At 38.6% G+C, this 25,074-nt stretch overlaps 1 protein-coding gene across 1 annotated transcript in view; it reads left to right on the plus strand.

The window, feature by feature from the left end:
- LOC126210637 (uncharacterized) overlaps nt 1-25,074 on the plus strand; it is a 126,922-nt gene that overhangs the window by 68,337 nt on the left and 33,511 nt on the right. The window contains exons 9-10 of the mRNA XM_049939954.1: nt 16,175-16,284; nt 24,086-24,122. Coding sequence (XP_049795911.1) covers nt 16,175-16,284; nt 24,086-24,122 — 147 coding nt within the window. The remainder of the gene's footprint in view (nt 1-16,174; nt 16,285-24,085; nt 24,123-25,074) is intronic.

Genomic DNA, 25,074 nt, shown 5'->3' on the forward strand with positions numbered 1-25,074 from the left:
ATTTTAGGAAAGAGTGGTTCACCTGTTAAGGAGACCACGTATAAGACACTGGTGCGATCTGTTCTTGAGTACTGCTCGAGTGTTTGTGATCCGTACCAGGTCAGATTGAAGGAAGGCATTGAAGCAATTCAGAGGAGGGCTGCTAGATTTGTTACCAGTAGGTTCAAACAAAATGTAAGTGTTATAGAGATGCTTCGGGAACTCAAATGGAAATACCTGGAGGGAAGGCAGCTTTCTTTTTGGGAAACACTGGTAAGAAAATTTAAAGAACTGGCATTTGAAGCTGACTTTCGAACGATTCTGCTCCCCGCCAACATTCATCACACCTAAGGACCACGAAGATAAGATACAAGAAATTAGGGCTCATACAGATGTGTACAGACAGTTGTTTATCCCTCACTCTATTTGTGAGTGAACAGGTGGGGAAATGACAAGCAGAGGTACATGGTACCCTCCACCATGCACCTTGCAGTGGCTTGCAGAGTATCTATGTAGATATAGATGTAGATGTATGGTTACCTCGGATTGGCTGATGTCATTTGATATGTATCCTACCTCTCTGACTTGGTTCAAGCCTCATTCGTGCATCTGTGAGCGTTAAAGGAACATGGTTGAGTACATGTTTGCAAATTATACGAACATGGTGCTTCTGATCGGTGAAGCTCACGTTAATGGAAGAGCTGCTCGTTACGTTTATTGAGATCGTTCTTCACAATGTACAACTCCATCACATATCCTTTTTGCTACAATTAAGCAAAGGCTTCGAGAAAGAAGTACCTTCACCATCAGAAGCCAGACTGTGGTGTTCCAAGGAGATGCCACACACCCGAATTGGAAGAGGCCGTACTGCTTCACATTAAAGAGAACCCATCAATGAGCATGAGCAGTTTCTTTGCCTGTTAATGAGTGTAATTGTAAAACAAGTGATGCACTGGATCACACCTAATCAATTACTTGCAAAATGGTTGTATTAGCAACATGTTTCCAAATGTTCCTAGCACAGAAGCAGTACATTTCCAGACATAGGTTCCAATTCAAAATATTGTCTGCTCATTCCCCTCTACAAGTTCTGGAGGTTTGTAACGGGAATTACTGGACACCCTGTAATAAGCAAAAAAGTACCATCATCACAATGACATGCTTGTAGAGTCCTTCAGTTTACATCATCAATACTTATTCTGCTTCACTTGGAGAGCATATTCACTGAAGATAAACAGGATGTGTTGGGAGCTGAAATTTGTGAAGCATAGATGGGAGCAGTTTCTGCAGTGTATGTATCTGCAACATACAAGGATTGACTGGCTGCTAATAAAGAAATACCAGCCATTTGATGTCACATTTCAGATTCCATTTGCAAATCAAAATGTAACCAATGGATGTACACTTCTGCTGGAGTTTTCAGAGTTCTTTTACGTGCTCTCATCAACACAAACTATTTACGAATCAGAGTGGCTCGTAAAGGAACTGTGATGGCTTCAGCACATTGAGGGCCACAGAATCACTCCTCTTCTTCAACATGTATTCATCAGAAGTTTGAACGAAGGCTTTTCATTTTATTCTGGCTGGTGATTGTTGTTCGCAGGTTGTTCTTATTTGTGTGGAACAGCGGACAGGTATCTACTTTCACTCTGTCTTTAAAATTCGTGGAATTAACAAATCAGAAAAAAGGAAACACACAATAATACTATTCAAGTTTGTTTTGTGTTTTGTCAGATCAGTTGGCCAAAGTGCTAATGTGAGGAAAAATTTGAATGCTTGGAAAAAACTGGATGTATTAACAGTGAGATGAGGTGAAACAAAGCAACAAATGAAGAAAACCGCTGACAGTTGCATGGCTGTTGCACGTGTCTACCCGTATTGGATAGGAGACTCCTGCACCCGTGCACGGAGGCCCGTGTGCACAATTCAGTGTGTGTGTGACATTGTGTTGGTGCTTGCACCTCCTTGCCCCTTTGTTCGAAGGTAGCATGCACCTAGTGTGCACAGAAAGCTGCACAGGTGTAAATACATCTTACCTGAATGAAGAGGGAGGCGCGAGGACAGAGGTAGTGCTGGATGTGGGTGCGGCTGTGGGTCAGTTCTAGAGAAAATTGAGGCTGGGACATTTGCTGGATTGAAGGGCATGTTTTACTCCATTGAGTGTGTTATTCTGTACAGATTCTTTAGTACATCATTATACTCTCTAAGACAAAAGAAAAAAAAAAAGGATACATCATGAAGGAATTATCCAAATGGGGTGGAAATTGGTAGATGTAATGTACATATTTAGACAAAACAAATAATTTCAATTTCAGAAAAATATGATGATTTATTGAAGCGAAACAGCTTTACAAATTGAGCAAAACAGTAATGCTTTGGTTGAGCTGGTTAGAGCGCCCTGCCCATAATTCTCAATTAGAGAGAGATCCAATGACCTTGCCGACAAAGGTAGGATTTGGCAAACGTAATGACAAGCGGTAGAAACTGTCACTGTCTGCGGGCTGACATTGTCTTGCTGACATGTAAGTCCAGGATGGTTTGTCATAAAGGACAACAAAACAGGATGTAGAAAATGGTTGACGTGCCACTGTGCTGTAAGAGTGCTACAGATGACAACCAAAGGGGTCTTGCTATGAAATGAAATAGCATCACAGATCATCTATCCCAGTTGTCAGACTGTATGGTAGGCAACAATCGGGTTAGTACCCCACTCCTGTCTGGGGCATCTCCAGACACGTTATTGCTGGTCATTGGGCTCTGATTTGAAGCAGGACTTCTCACTGAAGATGGTTCTACTCCAGCCAGTGAGATTTCATGTTCCCAACACCGCTGCAGACAGACTTGTTGCTGTACAGAGGTCAATGGTAGTTGGCGCAAGAAGCACCGTGAGCTCAACTGACTGTTAATGGTCATTGTGGTCACTGAAGTGCCAGTTCCACGTTGGATCGATGATAATGATGAATACAGGGCTGTGAATGCTTCTCTGAAGATTGCTCAGTCCTGACGTGCTGTCATCTCTCTAGGTTGACCTAGTCCTTCTTGACGTGTGTTCAGTCGTGGTTCACCCATTTCTGCCAGTGTCGTCAAATAGTGACATTAATCCTATTCAAATGTCAAGCAATTCACTTATTACTCCAACCAGCTTCTTTGAGCCCAATTACATATCCTCTCTCAAATACTGATGTCTGTACATTGTTCACATTCCTGTTTGTGAGGCATAGTTTTATGCCCTGATATTGACATGTTCCCTGTTTACTACCATTGTCTGCTGCTTTGTGAAATTGCACTGCAGCATCATACATTCATCCATGGGCCGCCAAAATTTACAGTTTTACATTTTCTATTGATACCTGTATCAGTTTGTGACCAGTTTGCACAACTCCTTTGTAGTGCATTTTATTTTTTCTATGGACATTCTCTCTTAAAAGGCTACTGTAGACTACTTCTTTCTTTACTGACTCCATCATAACTGCTGTAAAGGAATTTGGTACCACTTCTCTAACTGCTCTCATATAATATACAAAGACAATTTGTATTTGTAATTTGTATATTGTCTGTAAACATATACATTTTTAACTGGACACCATCAAGACTTCTGTCAACATTAATGTCAGAGAGGTAGTCTCTACATAAAATGAATGAATCTGAATGGGACATTTCATTTTTCTGAACTGATGTCACAACTGTTGTCAAAACTGTATATTCTCTGAGGTCTTGGAACTTCTCTGAAGTAGGTCGGTGATACTCAACTTTGATGTTTGTGACCACACAAATACTCGTGAAGTTACTGCAATGGCTGTCTCATCTTGAACACGCGTGTTGTACCTTGGCGTGATTTTTCATATACAAAGAAAATTGTGATCTGTACAGTATTTGTGCTCTCCTGTGTGAAAACTTGTTTTAAATGTAGTTATAGGCAAACTAATGATCACTTCATGACAACTATTTATTTCTCTTTTCCTCCCTCCTTTTCCAAAAATGTTTCTTTTCGCAGAATGAGCTCTTTTCTCTTACCTGATAAATTGATTCCAGTTGTTCCTCTGTGTGTTTTATCTTCCTGAAAACCTTTGAATTCCATAACTTCTGGTCTCAATTTGTCTCTGTTGAGTAGGGTCTTGGGTTCAAAATGCATTTCTTTCCAAATCCTTTTTTTCCTCGCCACACCACCCAGTTTCTGTGTCCATTTTGCTGTTTTGGAAGAATGTGTGGACCTTCTTTGTTAATCTGTCTTCCTCAGTTCTCTCTAGATATCTGTAGAGTACATAGTGTCTTTTCCTGATCTCATATCTTATTGGAGGGGATGAATATGAGCACATTTCCTTATTTAGTCTCAAAACCCAATTGCAATCTTTGTTCTTGACTGGATCCGATTATTCTTCTTCTTTCCTTTTTTTTTTTTTTCTCCAAACATTATAATGCCATTTTGCATATAAAAGTAGAGTTTCCAGCCCACAGAGGCTGGAAAGAATATGGAGGATACACGTCACACCTCTGTAGTGGCATGTAACACCACAACAATTCAGAGAAACTGACAGTTGGGAGGGCTGATCCAGATGGCACATGCTATGGGGCAGATTTCAAAGTCAGGCATGTCATCCTCGGCGTCATCTTCCACCATCAGGTGGTCGACTCTGCTCTCGGCCTCAGTTTGGTGACGGCCATTCGCTTGTGTGGACAACTGGTTGGTGATCGTGTCAACATAAGCTATAGTACTGCTGGTATATGATATGGTATGATTGCTTTCACAGGTGGCCATGTCCCTGAAATGACGGGATAAGCTAGTGGCAGATAGGAATAGAATACACTAGATGAGTACTTGAAATAAGTCAAGGTCTTCCATGGGGGTATGACATTTATGACAAGTGTTTTAGAGCAAGTGTGATCTAAGAAAGACTTAATCCAAGAGCTCAACAACATTTTCAATCATGTTTATGAACCTGTTGACAGTTCAGTGCATGACTATACAGTGAGCTGTTTCCTGTACCCCTTCCAGGACTTATTTTTATTTTTTGTCTCATACATATTGTAAAAAGTGTGTATTGAACTGTGTGATCAGTTGAAGTCACTGTCTTGCATACTATTGGATTTTCACATATTTTTTAATACTAAGGAAAAATACATTTTCTCTTTTTGTTGCAAAGATTTCTAGGAAATCATGTTGTGAAAGAACAGTTCTCTTTCTGATAGGAGGTTAGTCAATAATTTTTATCTTACCTAACAGTTTACAGATTCATCAAACGACTGAATTTCCATCATTATGTATTTGACAGCTGACGGTTGAGACTGCTACTACAATACACAACCCATTGTGGACAATCACCGGCTTAGGCAGTATTCTTCATCATTGCTGGCTATTGTAATCTAGCACAACTGGAACGTTAGTGTCTCACACAACAGCCAGTCTGGTGTCAATACTGCAACGTATGCAGTGTGTCTTTTTGTGTATTCACTTCTTAAAATATTTCATAAAATTTGCCAATGAATTATGATGTGGCCAATACATTAATTTTTTGTGCATCATATATTATACTCAGTCCAATGTTCTGTTAGAGGCATTTGTCATCCAGTGCCTTGGTGTTTATACAAGTGACTGGTGTACTTGGGTTGTTGATAATGTGTAGAATATTGTGATAGCCTGATTGTTATCTTCCTGATGTCTTCAGCGTGTGCACTGCATTTGGTACAACAGGTGAGCATGCATGTTACTCCCAAGCACTGAGTGCTTTTCTCTTGTTCTGTTGTCATTTTGGAAATTAAACTGACATTGCCACCTCAAAATATAATAAGCTTGATCCATTAGGATGCTCTTAAGGACCACCATTTAAAGGGAAAACCTATATTATTATCATCATCTACAAAAATATTTTGCTTGTGCACATTATGACTAAAATTTCGAACATTCTGAAAATTCAGTTGAACACCTTTTTTTTTTTTACAGTTTCTTTGAAGTTTTTCTCATTTAGCCACATACTTACCTTGCCTGGGATTATGATTTAAGAAACTGTAAAATTTGTAAATTTTAGTACACATAGTGCAAAAGACAGTAAAACAATAATTTTTTAAAGGAAAGTAGTTCCAAAAGGCTGTATGATAAGAGTTAAGACTTCTTTCACAAATTTTGCAAAATGTCTTCATGTAAGAACTAATGACATATCTTGTTAGCACATATCCTATTTTATACTTCATTCCATGTTTGTGCAATAAATAACTACGTACATTATGATTGCTATTGCAGTCTTTTTGTTGTGCCTGTCTGCAACTCAGAATCTCATCTATATGGTGACTAGCTATCTGTACTTTCCATAATATTGTTGGTATTCCATGTTGGGCTTTCCATATTCCTGTTGTGACAAATTTAGATGTTTTTTTGCAAATTTTGTTACATCCCTCACAAGTAGTGAAAGTTCAATAATAACAATTTTGTACATAAGAATGGAAGCATAGGCAATAGGTGTTAATGATCAGATCAGTTAATTACTGAGTCAGTTAAGTTGAAACATGAAAATATATAAAAAAACTGGTTATTGTAATTGACTATATTATTTGGACTGTATTAATAAGGACATTAATTATTTCCAACAGAACAGCTTTATATCATTTTCTAGCTGAGGCATTAATTGTATCCTCACATGGCAAAAATGATACACTGCATTTACCTGGATACAAGACGAACCTCAGTATAAGATGATCCCTTTTTTATAAGAGGCTCCATGAGCAAATTTTATTTTTAATGTAATCTGACTAATAAAAATTACAAGCTGTTTTAGTGATATAAAGTATCTGTCTGAAAAGTTATCTTACCTATTTTAAACTTATGCTGTTCATTGATTGTTTACTTTTTGATAATGCAAGGAAAAATAAACAAAAAGAAATGGTTTGCCTTAATTTTTGTTTTTATTTCAATTTTTTGCTTACTATATAACATGGAGACAATGTGGGAATTGGATTTTTGTGTTCACGGTATGCGACGTTCAGAGCTCAAACATCAGTCCACAAAGCAGTTCAATGCAGATCTCAAAAATTCTCGAGAAAATCGACTTTTAAATTTTCTGAGTGTCTTTAATTCATTAAAGGTTCAGACAAGTTTTCAACGGGCCATGTGGCTGTGTGGTAGGATGCTTGCCTAGCATGTGAGGGCCTGGGTTCAATTCCCAGCCAGTGCACATTTTTAAACAACGTGAATGTTCTACGAGGATTTCCGTAAGTGTAAAATGCATAAAGATAAAAAAATTGGTAGTGCTCATTACTGGGAACACCTGGTTTGAAACTCATGTCAATCTTCTTTTTCAAGTAAGTTCAGTTACCAATGTCATTTAAATATAAAATTCATCAAATGTATGCTAACTGACATATTTATATTTATATTTATATTTAATTGTAACTTCGTATGAAAAATGCATGTCTTCTTCTTTCTAATCACATACTGCACAAAAAATTCCAGTTTTGATTACAAATATAAATTTGTAATTACCAATTTTTTGTGAAAGGTTGTTAACAAAGATCATTTGAATTTCAAACAAATTATAAATTAATTTTTGGGAAAAGAATTAAAAATCAAAGTGTTCTATTTTGACTGAGTCCATTGTTTTATACTACAGGTGTGATCTCACATGAACCAGAGTAATAAACATTGTAAAAACACAGAAAACAGTAGTTTTCATGGCTTCAAGCACACTGTTAAATGCTGCATTTTTATCGCATTTCTCCTAACCCAAAATGCAAATTTCGTGAAAATAATAATTAGATGTTAATTAGCAGATATTTGATGAATTTTTATATTTAAATGGCATAGGTATTCTAATTGAAAAAAAAGTGGCCAAAACAAGAGTCGAACCAGCGATTATTGGTCTCAAGTGCTACTGATCTCCCCCCCCCCCTCCCTCCCTCCATCTTTATGTATTTTATGCTTCACAGAAATTCTTGTACAACAGTACAACACACAACAGTACAACATACACCCTCCTTTAAAAATTTACTTCAGTAGGGAATTGAACCTGGCAAGCAAGAATTCTGCCAAAGAGCCATGTGGTCCTTTGAAAACTTTTTTGAACTTTGAGTGGATTAAAAATGATCAGAAAATTTCAGAGTTGATTTTTTTCCATAATTTTTTAGAGTTGCATTAACTGCTTTGGGGTACTGGCATTTGAGCTCTGACCTTAACATACCAGGGTAAGTATAAAAAAGAATGAAACTTCCTGGCAGATTAAAACTGTGTGCCGGACCGAGACTCGAACTCGGGACCTTTGCCTTTCGCGGGCAAGTGCTCTACCAACTGAGCTACCCAAGCATGACTCATGCCCCATCCACACAGCTTTACTTCTGCCAGTACCTCGTCCAGCGCACACTCCGCATTCTATAAAAAAGAATTACAAAAATCTGATTGCCTTCTGGTCTCCTTGCAAGCCTGTCAGCTTAGGTATCACTGTTTTTAAGAAACACAGGGGGTTGCAGAGTGTAGATGTAGTTCTCTCTTCTTTATTTTTTATCAACATCTGATCACATGGCATACATTTTCTTCAGCAGCCCTTTACTCTTGTGAGTAAGCGTACTCCCCAATATCCAGCTCACAGTTAAGGCGGAGAGAGAAGGAAAGTTGGAATTTCAAGGTATGTTAGATGTAAATAAACTAGATTGTCAGCCTATCCATCTGTGTGTTACAAACATGTGCACAATGACACACCTCACTGTCATTGTGTAATCAACCAAGTTAAAAGAGAGCTATGGTGATTACCGAAGAGGACTGCCTAGTTTTCAAAGTTAAATATCTAAAACTTTTTTCACAACAAGGTCTACTGTGACTGACACATTAATTTTGTGCTTGTGCTTGTGCTAAACAATTACAAGACATTTCACCAACAGAGTTTTTAACTTTCTATGGGATTTCATTTAATAAACTAGGCTTAGTCTGGGACGGACAAGTCATTAGACCACTTTTCTGACTGTCCAGGAAACTGAGAGAAATAGTTCCCAACCCAGTGCCACATTCTTTTCAGTTGTGTATTCATGAATAATTAAAAAAAAAAAGAAAATGCTTTGTGCCATTTTGTTATTCCAAGCACAAGTGTATGCAGCAATGGGTGATGGAAGGCCACCTTTCCTGTTCCCTTCTCCCCTCTCCTCTCCAGTCCATCCACCCAATCTTTGCAATTTGACCTTACATCTTGCCCCACCATACAGATATAGAAATTAATTGTGAGTTTGAAGAAACTGAGAACATGTTGTGTGTACTGACTAGCTCCAAGTGCACACACAGACATTTGTTGTGAAAACTCAAAACTGTTTATCAGTTTGCTGCTATTGACCTTGTAGCTGAAACAGCCACATGACTGGGTTCTAAAAGCTTTCAGTAGCATTGGACCTTCTACTCCAAGTGTTTTTTCCACTTATGCTATAAGCCGGTATCAAAACAATTAAAAATGTGGATGTGGAAGTTATTCCACAGTGCCTGAAGGTTGTCTGCCTTAGACTGCATCCTGCGTGAGTGACAGAAGCGAATGACAGTGTGCGGCAGCTTCAAATGATGAAACGCTATTGCAGGTATAGCAATGCAAGTTTGCAGGGTTGATGAAACCCGTGGCACTGCTTGGCATCTGCTATAACTGGCGAAATTTGAATTCAGATGTGTTTGAAACTTATCACTGTAGCACTTGTGATACTAACAGCTATGAGATCTCTCGACAAAGTGCCGGAGCAGATGTGCCAGCAGGTATGAAATACTTGTGATCTGAGTTTAAGAAAAATATTTGGTGCAAAAGTTTGATTCTTTCACATCTTACCGCTTGATATCTTCACACTCAATAAAGGACTGAATTTCTTATCATTGTTTGTAATAGTTACTGTGCTGCATGAAACTAAGTAAATCATTGCACAAAATTTTTAAGAGTTTGCAAAGGTAAAAACCCATTGTGTAGCCATGTCGTTCATTTTAGGTCATACATTTTTGTGATTGAAGTGTAGCCAACATATCAAAATTGTGTTTGATGTTAAGAGCAGAATGATATCTCTCTTAGTTCTCGAGATTTTGAATTGTATATGTGGTGCATGGATCATGCGTGGCAAGGCCAATTTCGTCCCAGCACATCAGGAATCGTGCAGTTGTAAAAATCATCATATTTCATATAAAAATCATCATATTTCATAAACGGTTCGACATATTGAAGAAAGATTTCTCGATTGTGATCACACAAAAAGAGGCACATATTTTGTTGTATTATTAACACTCCAAACATTTTGGTCAATTGTTTGAGTTGAGCAGAAACAGGACTCCCTACAAATTACACAAATGGTTTACGTGCAAATTTTCATAGCCAAACCAAGAATGAGAAATGTCCCAATGATGTATCAAATTGACCTGCGTGAGGTCTAGTTTTGCATAAAAATATTTAATTACTTGAGAGTAATCATGATAATTAAGAAAAGTTAGTGACTTCAGGAAAAATGGAAATATTATATGCACAAGTGCTGGTAGCTATGTACATAAAGTGTCAAAAAGTTCAGCTCTTCAAGGCCTAGCTATTTTGTGCTTGGAAAGATACATTGGTGTGATATTTAACTGTAGAAAAGGTGTCATTTGAATCAAATACTAGATTTAGGTCATTTTGAGGACATAAGGCGCTAGGAAGGCAAATGAGGTGTCAATATGATCATGTTTTCTGAATAAAATAAATGAGGCACATCAAATGTTTCTCTAGTCTGTTTATTTTTTACTTTGAGACCAATTATTTCACAAAACATCTTGATGTACCGCTGCCCTCCCCCCCCCCCCCGCTCCCCGCCCCCCTCCCCCCCCCCCCGCCCTGCCCCGCCCCTAAGAAATTTTTTGTGCTTTTTTATGCAGACTGTTTAGCTTGAAGTACTTGGTATTAATATTGGTTGCTGATTCCCAACAATCGAATATCAGTAAAATTGTGTATCCTTAGGAGCTTAATCTGTCTGATAAATTGGGGATAGGCATGTATGCACTTAAATATGGTATTATAGCAAAAATCGTGTAGAATGTAAATAGTTTAAAATTAAAGGAGACCACTCACCAAAAAGTAGAAGCAATAAGTTGTTGATAGGCACCCACAAAAGAAGGAAAACTTTCTAGCTTTTGGAGTTATCCTTTGATGAGCTAGAGTACATGGTGGTGGGTGGCTAGTGACTGGGAGGGAGGCAGGTTTGCCAGCTAGGAATGCAGGAGGGAGGGGTGGCAGGTACAGTTGTAGCCTGTGGAAAGTGCCATACACTCAAGGCAATGTGGCAGTTACAGGATGGAGGAAGGGGAAACTTGGTTGGAGTGTTTGGTTGCTGGAAGATGCTATAATTGTGATCCATTGGATGGGTGTTCCGTCAAACAGCATGCAGCGCATTTGTAATGGCCACGACTGATGCTATGGTCACAAAAAATGCACGCGACCACATGGGTCGGCACGGGTGAAATGTGTTTAATAACAAAGGCGGTGGGAAAATGTAGGAAAAATGTGGACAGACAATACAGGAGTGACAAACAGGATGCAGATAATGGACAGTTATAAAGGAAGGACGACACAAGGTTCGGAAGGAAGAGAGCCACTAGGTAGTATAAATGTTGTAGGATAGGTCTTACTTGAGGATTAAAGGAGACCACTCACCAAATAGCAGGAGCATTGAGTTATCTATAGGCACACACAAAAGACTTGCTAGCTTTTGGAGTTATCCTTTGACAAGCTAGAGTACACACACACACACACACACACACACACACGCACACGCACAGACACACAAGTCCGCATACATATGCCTGTGCCCTCCAAGGTGCCAACTAGACTGCCCTTCTAAAACTTTTTGCAAAATTGTTTCAGGAAACAGTGACCTATTAGTATCGTAATTATTTAGTAAACACGGTTGTGGTCGCATATAAGTTGTTACTTTTTGATTGTGGATGACCAGTTTCAATTTACTACAGATATCATCATGAGATCTACGTTCCTTGGTTGTAGTAGGAATCTCTGACTTGGAGGAGGCCCATCTATGCTGGCACTGAGAACACAGCAGGACAGATTAATTTGTCGAAACTGGTAAAGTGAAATAAAAATATCTGTGCGATTGACGACTGAATTTTATTCTGAAATACGTACCATGGTTGCTGAAAAATAGCAGCTATAAATAAAATAAGGAAAATAAGCTGCCAGAGAATGTGGTCATGTGTGTGTGTGTGTGTGTGTGTGTGTGTGTTTTCTATCTCCGACAAAGGCATTGTTGGTCAAAAGCTCATTTTCTGACAGTCATTCTGTTGTAACTGTCTGCAACTCAGTATCTCCGCTATATGGTGAGTAGCGACTGTCCTTTTTGTAATATTGAGATAAGGAAATAAGTATTTTTAAAACTGTTGAAACATTAGTATTACATGTCTATTAATTATACATCAAAGCATAATAGAGTGGTACTGAGACAGGGATTTCAGAGTTAAGATTCAGCCAGTCTGTTGATTTCTCTTTGTTGTGAGCAGCATAACATGAAAATTATTTGGGAAAACTATCCCCCATACACTTACGAAGCTATGCTACATGGAACTAACTAGCATTTCAAGGTGCAGTCTTATGACTAGCCATGAGCTGTTTGAAAACCATCAGACAACATCAACATTCCAAAAAAAGTTGATTGTCATTATTTAAACCCATGTGTAAAATACAGTTTCTTTCAGGAGGACTAGTTTAGACTGATTTTAGTATAAAGAGTATTTGAAAAGTAGACCTAAAAACTTCGAGGGGATGCAGAAGGCGCCTTGAGGAACAAAATGGGAATAGGGTCACATGTCTGGAAATGTCATCCAGTGACGCTACAGAGCATTGAAGTTACAGGCACTGGCATCTGTATATGTATGCGTATACTGGGAGTTTCATGATGGTGTTACAGACTTTCAGGGATGATGGAGAAGAATAAATGTAGCAATTCGAGGGTGAGGGCTCTGGTTCAGAAACAAACAAGTCAAAAGTTTAAGCGAAAGCCATTCTGATATCTCTGACAGTAGGTACAGGTACTGGTAATGTTGCTCAGATTGTAGGGTATGCAACTTTCAGAAGTGGTAATATGGACCAAAACAAGAAAAATATGTCCACTAGACATGGGCTCTAAAATGCATATGCGAGGAGGTATGAGTAATTGTTCATCTTCATTACTGTGAAGATTGAAGAAGTGCTTATAACTCATTAGGTATGCATTTGAGAGCCTATGTTTACTAGACTTTTTTTTGGGCCATATTACAAACTTGTCTTCCCTACATTGTTAGCAATAACAGTACCGGTAAGTATGTTTTATTGTCAGAGGTATCAGAATCATTTTCCTTTACACCTTTTGACTTGTTGTTTTGCAGACCACGGTCCCTTACCTCAGACTGATACATTTACTTTTTTACGGATGTACCCTTTATATACATACACATACAGGTGACGGCACCTGTAACTTTGACACATTATTTGTCGATGGATTATGTTTCTGAACAAGGGTTCCTCTCCTCATTTTGTTTCCCAAGACACCTTCTATAGCTCCTCAAAGTTTGTCGATGTAATTTTGAAACACACTGTATGTCATGTGTCCAATTTTTATGATGTATTGGTTCTGCTAGGTAAAATTAAAAGACTTCTGACTCTCCAGAGCTCTCGTATTTGTTATTTCTGCAGAGCATAATTCAAAGTTTGTCGATGTAATTTTAAAATGCTCTATATATTGTCATGTTTGCTAACTAATCCATTTAGGTGAAAATGTGCCTCGTTGTTCATAGCTTGTAGACAGTATTGAATTTGAGTCATCTTCAACGATTGCTTGCATATGTTTGTTGAAGTTTTGTTGTTGTTGGAAGCACTATTCTTTGATCTGGCGAACTCTCTATTGGAATTTTAAATCCAATTGTAAAGTTTTTCTCATGTGCTGGAGGTTAATCAGAGAACTGGCTGCAAGTCATACTTGATGGAAAGAAAGCAAAGAATGACTATAACAGTAAACACAAGCAATTACTTATCTGACTGGAAGAAAATTAGCGAAGTGATCCTTCAGGGATCAGTACTGAGTCCTTATCTTTTCTGTGATGCATATAAATTACTTGCTGTTAAATATTTATGTTTCTTCAGTCATATCTGCAGATAACACCTCTGTCCTAATTGAAAATGGTGTTACCAAAAAGCTCCCAATTTGTAAACAAAATACAATACAAAATCTGGGATTCTAGATTCAGAAAAATGGACCAAAGATGTAACAAAGATCCACATAATTCAGTTTAGAGCTGAATTACCAGACATGGTTGGAATAAAAATCAACTAAGAATGATTAGCAAATGTGGGAAGTAAGGCACCTACACTTTGTAGACCTCAGTCTGTAAAAAAAATTTAAATTTGAAGGCACATGTAGACATCATAACAAACTGAAAGAAGAGCTTAGATTCTGCAATGTGAGCTACACGCAAAAGCCCAAGAAAAGTGGTGTATCACCGCTATTTTGTGTCATTTATTAAATACGACATAATCTTCCAGGGAAATTCAATGAAAAACATTGTACTTCTAGTGGTACCAAAGAAAATCATCAGAAAAGAGTGTGGCCCAACAAGTGAATTCATGTTGTCCATTTCTTAAATATTTAAAAATACCAACCATTCCCTTTTTATACATGTATAGGATGTTGATTTTTCTCTAGAATAACCAACATACACCTGAAAATTACCATTCCAGCACAATTATAGCACTAGGCACTAAGAAAATTTCAAACATCCAACACAAGGATTAAAAAACTAAATGCCCAGACACCACTATATACAGGACTAATGATTCATAATAAACTAAAATCCATGAATATATTTAACATGGAGCTTGCCTTACTGAAATAGCAGCTGTACAACCTTTCATTAGATAAATGATGTTATTCCATAGAACAATTTAGAGGAGAAGATTTCAACCAAAAAATGCACCTGTAAGTACAATTAAAAAAGGTATTGCATTTATTGTAGTACGATAAACCTGTAAAACAATTAAAACATTTCAGTGTAAAAAATTAAGTAAATTATGTTTTATTGTATTGCTTGCTCCTGTAAAACAGATTATAATCATGAATGATATTGCAGTAATGCTTTAAACTGACAACAAATGTTTCATTCTTTTGTATTTTCTTTTCATCTATTTAATTGTTTGCATGAATAAAGACATTTATGTTTCTTTTTCAAATTGACTTGTCTCCTGCATAACAAATCAGACAGCTTTAACAGTGTATGTTGTGAGACAAACAAATTACATTTACATGTCGATGTGTGGATCATTTCAGAGTCACGATTGCCATTATCTCTCTCACAATAGTGTTGTTATCAGACATCCTCACATTTTATTGGGGCCCAGTGGCTTCCTCCTATTATTAATATTTCCTGTTGTTCTGAAAGATGTAATCCACCATAGCATCGTATTGTGATGAAATATATGCCATATTGCCATGGTAGTCTGGTATGTAGAGCTAAAGTATGTGAACATGTAATGCTCTGTCACTGTTGTCCCATTGCTACAGAAACGGCGGACAGTCTGGAAGTGAATGACATATGTGTCTTCTTCTGTGCACCACTGACAGTGGTGTACTAGTTGATTTAAAAACTTCTGTTTTTCCATCGGTCACCCTATTTATTGTCTGGAAGAATATGCTGAGTCCTTGCCTTCAGCATGGTGTCACTGTGACAAAGATTGGTGAATCATTGGCTGAGTGCTGGCTATAAAAGGCATCAGCAGCCCTGACACAGTTGCTGTAGACAAAGACAATGGAGAAAGTCACCAAAAACTTGCTTTCTTATCAAAATTAATTTACAAGAGTTGAAACTGAAGTATTAGATGTCATAAAGATACAAGAAATGTAATAATGAAGCAACATATTTAGAAATACAGCATGAAGAAATAGACTGAGGGGCTGCATATGAAACAATTAAGCTGAAAATGCTACAGCTTGGTGACCTGGCTGGTCACCAGAAAGTTTGTAAAGTGGCAGCTCTGAAAATAAGATGTGCTGTTTCACTGTGTGTTAAGGAAAATGAGGGCATTGCACATTCCCCGAAGTAATAGGATGTTTAAGTCTAATGATTCTTTTATGGTTAACATGTATGCATAATATGAATGGTGATATTCCAAGGTAATTCTGTGAATAAAGTGAGTTGTTAATGTGCAATAGCCAGTGTGTGCTACTTGATGTTCCTTACATTTGCAATGGTTTTCAGATTGACAGTGTTTCTAGACTGGTGGCCTTGAAGTCTATACCTATTACAGAATTGTACTTGCACAAAAATCCTGTGTGTGGGAGATATAACAATGGCCAGTCCTACATAAGGTTAGTGTGGTTTACTTTTCTTTTATCCCTAAATATTTGTCTCACAGGTTGAAACTGAGTGGTGTCTACCACCAAAATACAAAATGTAGCTTTAGATTTGTTTCGTGTTCATGTGCATATGGTGTAAACATACCATCAGTGTCTATGAGTTACGTCTTACAAGGGCACCTTACAGATCAGCTTCCTTCCATTTCCTTCAAACTCGTAGCACTTGAAGGTAGTTGCTGGACACCAGTTTCCTAAAGCAGTACCATGTACTGAAATAATGGACTTTGAAGTTTTCCCAGTGCTGATGGAACCTAAACATTCATACCAATCTGATTTAATCAAATCGCCTGTAGTTTACTGTGTAGCTTTGTAATCTCAAGGTCGCAGGTTCAATTTCCACTAAATACAGAGCTTTTAACATTTTTTAGGGTTCCGTACCTCTGTTAGTAAAAATGGAACCCCCAATCACTTTATTGTCTGTCTGTCTGTCCGATTGTTAAGAACCATTTTCTCAGGAATGGATAGATGTGTGAAGTTGAAATTTACATAACATACCAATATATAGTCTCTTAGTAGTGTAAATAAGTTAAGCTTCTAAGTCGGTGAAATCAAAAGATACGGCCATTTACGTCGTGCATTTTGATACTTGCAAACTTATTTATAAAAAGCTATATAGTGCTTCCTGTTGACCTAGAATCGTGTTTGGCCAGAAACAAGGTTTCACAGTACAAATTAAGGGCAAAAATTCAAAATTTGTTAAATTGTAATTATTTCCCATAAAAATCTTTTTGTCATTAGCAGTTGCATTCCATTCATCATTTGCCATCATTTTACACATGACACCTAAAGGAATGAAGCTAGATGTGCTTGAAGAATGGAAGATTGATGAACAAACAGTCTGAATTAAATTCTGTTTTAGTAGTTCCTGAGTCAAGAAAGCAGTTAACTTATGATATATCAGTAATTTATAAAACAGTGCAATAATATCTGACAACTTTACCAATACAGCATGTGTATTTAGTTGGAACATTATGATTCCTGAGAGACAGAACATGTTGACACACAATAATAAACAACTGAAGGTGCGTGTCAAATTTTTAATTTTCTACCACTAAAGGCACATACCGAATTTGGAATGTCTTAATATAATCATAATACAGTCAGTAAACCTTTTTTATATTGATCTGATCTAAAGACAAAAGTATTATGTACAGTGAAACATCACAAATGCAAGTATGTCACAAAAGATTTTATGCACTGCTGTAATCTGTGCGCACAAAATGTTTTGGTTTGAGAATGAACGAAAAGCTAGAAATGAGTCACTAATAAAAATAGTATTTGCAACTCTGACAGTAAACTTAACTAACAAGTTACCGAAACGTAATATAAAAATATTACTGCATTCAGACATAAAGTGTTGTAGACATGTTTTGGTAAGCAAATAAAAAATATCTTATTATATCCTCTCTCCCTATATATTTCCACTGAAATCTCCTGTTTGCTTCTGTTTGTATGTTCGGGTTAGTCTCAGGAACCACTTTAGAGATTCCTGCAACCGATATCTTGCCGTTATGGATCTCAATAATAGGTAGAAACTGTCAAGATTCTTGATTTCTAGTATGAATTAACTATCTACTGTATATACATAATTAAAGAGTGGAAAATCCAGGATGGAATGTAACAATATTCTTAAGAGGAAAATTGCTACTCACCATATAACGGAGATGCTGATTCACAGATAGGCACAACAAAAAGCCTGTCACAAATATAGTTTTCGGCCAGTAAGGCTTTCATCAAAATAAGACGGCAAACACACTTATACACACCCACGCTGATGCAACTCGCTCACACATGACTGCAGTCTCAGACAACTGAGGCCACACTGCGAGCAGCAGCACTGGTGCATGATCGGATTGGTGAATGGGTGGGAGTGAACTGTGACGAAATGTCACGGTAAGTTCTCTGCATTTCCTCCTTGTCTATAGTGCATTCCTTTTGAAATTCCCACTCTGCGCTCTGCTGTTTTCTTACCCTAGCCAGAGGGTGCTGTGGCATTGCTGTGGCCGGTTGCCTGCCGTGTTTGCGGGAGAGCATCGGTCGGGAGGAGGAACTCTGATTGCGCACGTCTGGGAGTGTACAGGAGACCACGCTGTTTGTTGATGGTTTGCCCGTGTCAGGTGTGATGAATTGTTAAAGCCGTGTTAGCAACCAATGTTACTGTCTTGGTCACAAGTGGATCTCAGAGGATGAAGCCCGGTTGTCCATTGAAACTTCTATCCCAACGAATGTCATCAGACTTAAAGTAAAACATTTTGACCACTATTTGCATCATTCCCAAGCAACTGGGGATACTAGCTTCTGCAGTAATTCAGCGAAGATTATTTGTTTCGTCAGTGTGTAAATGATTTAACAGGGAGCAGTATATTTAATGCTCACCTTATGCTTGTGTTCTGTGTGTGCTGCTTGCGAGTGTAAACTTGACTCTCACTTTTGTCTGTTAATTTTAAGTGCATTGTCAAATACTGAATCCAAGTAGTGGCTTTCAATTAATTAGCTGGATTCTTTCTTTCACGACGTGTGTTAAATGGCAAAGTAGAAATGTAGACCTTAACTTGCTACATCATTTGCTTGGCATCAGTAACAGAAACTAACCTGTTAACTAATTAAAGCTTGTGGTAAACATAAGTATTTAAGTATGTTGTTTTAAAATATTATCTGAAATGTGTCAATGATTTATGTTGCACTAGTTGATTCTGGGGTATGAACGGAAGTGTTGGCATGTCTGCCGTGTAAGGGAATCCTGCTAGTTTTGATTGTTTAGGAAACTTTAATGGTGTACACTCAGGACGTTAAGTATTAGGTATTATGTATATATGCAGACTCAATCAACAAATCAAAGACGGAATTTGAACCCACATCCCTTGCTCCTTAGGCTGATGTGCTAATCACTATGCACCCTGGCACAGTGGCTTTGCACAGCTGTACACACTACACAACTACACCTTAGTCTTGCTTTGTGTTAAGACTATATTCGGGCTCTGGCATTTGTACTGCAAGCTGCAATAGCATCGTGTTATTTCATGGTGGTTTTGTTCTCAAACTAGGTGTTTGCGCTAAACATTCTTTAGGCTGGGCGTTTCGGCCCTCAGCATTATACTTGGGTTTCAGCTGAGTGTTCAGTCTATTAACTGTCCATCGTATGCCACATGGGTAATGGTCAACCTGTAATCAGTTGATTTTAATGCTATAGTTAGTTGTAAATTAGTACTAGTTCTATTACCTTCTGATCAGGGTTCTTGCTCAATGCTTGTCTTTAAATACGCCACTAACATGGTTTGCGTATGTTGTGGCTAGCTTAAATTAATCACTGCTCAATAGCCCAACACAGTTTGTCGCCCATCAGAAGCCCTGGGTGTGTTATTTATTCCTTTATTTTAGTCAATATATAAGCATGCTGTTCTTAATTTTGTTACTCTAGGTAGCTATTAAGATGCCATTTTTAGGGTGTTTGGATGGAGTGCGGCTCCTTTGAGTATAGATTTGTCAATTTCCAATTTAGTGTTTTTCCACCAGTTTTTAATCATGCTTATGTGCATATAAATATATACTCATCCATCCTTACACCAACACTGCTCCCAACAACTCACCTCATAGCTCATACACCTGTAATAGACCTAGATGCAGAACCGAGCGAGGTGGCGCAGTGGTTAGCACACTGGACTCGCATTCGGGAGGACGACGGTTCAATCCCGTCTCCGGCCATCCTGATTTAGGTTTTCCGTGATTTCCCTAAATCGTTTCAGGCAAATGCCGGGATGGTTCCTTTGAAAGGGCACGGCCGATTTCCTTCCCAATCCTTCCCTAACCCGAGCTTGCGCTCCGTCTCTAATGACCTCGTTGTCGACGGGACGTTAAACACTAACCACCACCACCACCACCTAGATGCAAGACCTGTCCTGTACATCTTCCCACAACCACCTACTCCAGTCCAGTCACAAATATGACCCATCCCATCAAAGGCAGGACTACCTTTGAAACCAGTCATGTGATCTAAAATCTAACCACTATGCTGCATTCTATGTGGGCCTGACACCAACAAGCTGTCTGTCCACTTGAATGGCCACTAACAAACTGTGGGCAAGAAATAAGTGGACTGCCCTGTTGTTGAGCATGCTGCCAAACATGACATCCTTCATTTCAATGTCTGCTTCACAGCCTGTGCCATATAGATACTTCCCAGCAGCACCAGCTTTTCTTAATTGTGCAGATGGGAACACTCCCTGCAATACATCCTATGTTCCTGTAACCCTCCTGGCCTCAACCTTTGTTAGTCATTGTCCTCTCCCATCCAGCCCCTTCTCTGTTCCCATTCCAGCCCCACACAGCCCTCATTCCTCCATTGCAACCAGTCTTTTTACTTCCCTCCTTTTCCGCTATTCCTCCCCTCCCCCCTTCCCCACCTCTCTGCTCCCTCCGTCTAACCTCCTGACTGCACATAGCTGCCCTACCCTCTCTCCACCTTATCCCTCAGCACTCCCTAACAGCAAGTCACTGTCTGCTATGCCTACCCTATTATCCCTCCCCCTCCCCGCACCAGACTCCTCCTTACCACACCCAATTGCCACTCCCATCATGCACAGGTGCTGCTGCTCCTCACATTGTGGCCTCAGTTGCCTGAGACTGCAGTCACGTGTGTGTGAGTTGCGTTTACCTGAGTGTGTATATGTGTTTTTGCCATCTAATTCTGACAGAGGCCTTACTGGCTGAAAGCAGTCTTTTTGTTGTGCCTATCTGCGACTCAGCACCTCCGCTATATAGTGAGTTGCAACTTTCCTTTTCATAATTACATAATTACAATAGAGGGAAACATTCCACGTAGGAAAAATATATCTAAAAACAAAGATGATGTGACTTACCAAATTAAAATGCTGGCAGGTCGACAGACACACAAACAAACACAAACATACACACAAAATTCTAGCTTTCGCAACCAACGGTTGCTTCGTCAGGAAAGAGGGAAGGAGAGGGAAAGATGAAAGGATGTGGGTTTTAAGGGAAAGGGTAAGGAGTCATTCCAATCCCGGGAGCGGAAAGACTTACCTTGGGGGAAAAAAGGACAGGTATACACTCGCACACACACACATATCCCAAAATATATATAAAATAAATATGAATTCAATTAAAATTTAAAAAAGCTGCCTCTATCAAGTATTGAACCAGTGACCTATTGATTACAAGGCTGAAACACTATGAACCTAACCCCATGTAATACATTTGAATGTAGCCAAGTATTTCGTACTGAACAATGCTTGGAATCTTAAAATTTTTAATATCTCTCTCTCTCTCTCTCTCTCTCTCTCTCTCTCTCGTAGGATTGCATTGTACCACTTAAGGAAATTAATGTTTGTGCACTTGCCTTCAAGTCGGATAAATATGAAGAAAATCAAAGAGGGCCAGTCTGTGAGTTCCCATTGGTAGCTTCATGATACGTGATAGAGGCAAAGAGGTTAGATAGATAGTCTCTCCTGTATTCTGCAGATTGTATCCACACTTTTTACTGTAGTATTGTGGAACAAATCAGTTTTAAGGATATTCACAGGGTGAGTCGGCTATACTGTTCACCTCGGATACTTTTTGAATTACTGAAGATATCGCAATACTATTTTCAACCAAATGGAATTTGAAAATGTCCCCTTAAGTGATGTACTGTCCCTTTTCATAGTGATATTAATTAGAACGATATTGGTATTAACAGCAACTTTTCAAATGGAATTATAGTAAGCAGCTGCTAGTATCGCTCTTCTGAAAGAGACAAATCTGACGGCATTTCACTCTTCAAAATCTGACAAGTAGTTTTTGGGGAAATTGGAACATAAGATGTGTCTGTTTTGAACATGAAACGGGCAGTTGTCTTATGCTGAAATTTGAGGTGTCATATCCAAATGAGGGAATGAGGAGGAAACACAGTGTAGTACTGCTACAATACTGGTAGAAAAATAACGTGGGGGAGACAGAGTTTTATTCTGTCCACGTCATTCGTGTGTTGAGTGCTATCAGAAACCAATGTATGCCACTTTTTTATGAAAACACACACACACACACACACACACACACACACACACACACACACACACACACACTGAGAATGAAAGCTACTACTCTTCTGTGTCCCTTTTATACAAGTACTGTGGTGGTGCAATGCACAGTTTCCACTGTATGGTGGATCAAAGCTGGAGAGCTGGAATTGCTGCAGTTTCATCCAAAATGTTCTGCTATGGTCTTTGAAGACTGTGAGGGTTTTTGCAGTACACCTTAATCCTGACAGTTCTCCACACAAAGTAGTTGCACACTGACAGATCAGGTGACCTGGGTGGCCAGTTAGGACTGCAACCAGACTGACCTCCGCTAACAAGCCTGTCAGGTGTGAAGATTGTGTAAATGTGCTCAGAGGTTCGGCCAGCTGTGTGGACAGTTGCTCCACCCTTTTGGAAGATATTTTCCTCCTCCATTAATGCTGCCACAAATGGTATCACTCGCTCGAGACACAATTATTTGCCCCTCCCTGTATTTCCTGATTTGAGTATGAAATCACGAATTTTCACATATAACAGAAATCTGTTTTATGTTCAAAACAGAGGAATCCTAAGTTCTAAATATTTTAGTTATTAAAAAACTAATAATCAGATTTTGAAGAATGAACAGCCTCTCTTACAAGTAAAATTAGCAGCTGAAACTACTATAATTGTAGTTGAAAAAGCAAAATTGATGTTTATCCCTCTATAATTAAAACAGCTATAAAAAGTGACTGTACATCGTTTGTTCAGGACATTCTCACAAATCATTTGGCTAAAAACAGAATCATATTATCTTATGCAGTTTCATAAATATTTAGGTGAATGAATATCTTAGCTGAATCACCATGTAAATGTAATATGTTGGTGTGGGGCAGCATATCCCTTTGCTTTGTTCATCATAATTTCAACCCTAATGCAAACAAATGCCTGCTCAGCAAATGCAATGCATTTAGACCACATGTTTTGACACCACTGGGAACAGACACTACTTATATATCAGTTATTTCATTGTTATTCTTGTGTAAGTGACACAATAAATCATTGCATGTCTTCTCAGTTTCTGCCAGTCACTTTCAGATACTCAACTTATTTAGTTCTCGTTTCAATTCTCATTTGACATTTGCTGTCTTTCTTTCTGCAAGTCATACTCATACAGCCTTGTAATTCGTGTTAGCTCCAAAAATGTGTGAAATTGCTGCACATCCTCTAGTGAAATGTAAGTGCAGAAACTTATTAAAAATCAGTCAGAAACAGTTCTTGTGTCACTTTTATGTTTTTAGGGAAAAATATGTCACTTTTGAGTGATACAGAGTTGGCATCCCAGTGATCCGACTGAAAACTCTTTCTGAATACAATGACATGGCATTTTAAAGGATTGTGATGCGCACTATTTCTGCCTTCCTATAGCCGGACCACCAGTAGACTGGCACTTTACAGGCTCCAGCTCTACACCTCCAGAGTGCCCTGGCCAACCACATTCCCTCCCTCCTTCCTTCCCTCCCATCTTAAGTTAAGGAGTATTTTATGTTATGGCTATAACCATTGTTCTGATCTAGTGAAAGTAGATGTTCGTATTGGCTCCAGGAGTTTCAAAATTGAAAGCCTAACTCCAAACTCACAGCCCAGAGCCACTAAATGTGTTTCTAATGTGCAATTACTTTAAGAGCCCAGTCATAACTAATGTTTTACATAAATAAAAGAGCTGCCAAATGACAATAAAAGTCTTGCTTTCATTCCAGAGTCATCATGAGGGACTTTCCATGTCTCACTAAATTGGTAAGTTAAGAAGTGTACATAATCTTTATAACCTCAGCTTGCATGTTATTTCTCGAATTAGTTTGTTCTTAATATCTTAATGCATAAGGTCCTAGGATACTTAAAGAACTTGCCACCTCACCGACAGTGCATCCTTTACTGAAAGGTTGAGCCACTTTGAAAGTGTCAGAGTGTAGAAAATTGCCCATTTATAATATTATTTCATATTTTTACTTTAATCAGAGAATTAAAGGGTTAGTAGATGGCTGAACTTTTTTTGCTGTGCTCAGTTATCGGTTTATCTTGCAGTGGAGGCAGGTTAAGATCCAGAGAAATGGGATGTTGTCAAACATAGAGTGGAGTCAACTGATAACTTTCTCAAACAGCAGGAGTGCTATAAGATATGACTAAAAGCTGGGACTGACAACACTGCGGCAGGACATCAGTGCCGATAGCTGGGTATGATGCAGAGTACTGGGGGCTACACTGGTGCCTACGTGTAGGGGAGGCAATAGACCAGCATACAAGCCTTTGGGCAGTGTGGGTGACAGTATAAAGGAGAAAGTTGACATCTCTTATAAAACACCAGTCGGGGTACACAGCAGGGAAATAGAATCCCCAGCAAAGAGAAAGATACCTGTCAAAGCAGTTATGTCTGCAGCAGACAGCAGCCAGGTGTATAGTGAGAGACTAAAGAACAAGCAGTGTCACAGAAATTATTAGAAAACTGAAATGGGGGATTCTTGCAAAAAAAGGCTAAGAGCTATACTTGGAAGAGTTTACCAAGCATATATGTGAGTGAAGATTGTAGTGCAAGTGTTAATTTTTGGTAATATTGGAGATCACTTTTCCTAGTTAGTAAACAACTTGCTACTGTGTGCATTTTTTCTACTTATGTAGAAAGTTCCAAAGGTAAATTGGGCACATCATCTCACACTTAGACCATTGCACAACAAGAGGGTACATGTTCAGG

Source organism: Schistocerca nitens, chromosome 10 (genome assembly GCF_023898315.1).
Source record: "Schistocerca nitens isolate TAMUIC-IGC-003100 chromosome 10, iqSchNite1.1, whole genome shotgun sequence".
NCBI classification, from domain to species: domain Eukaryota; kingdom Metazoa; phylum Arthropoda; class Insecta; order Orthoptera; family Acrididae; genus Schistocerca; species Schistocerca nitens.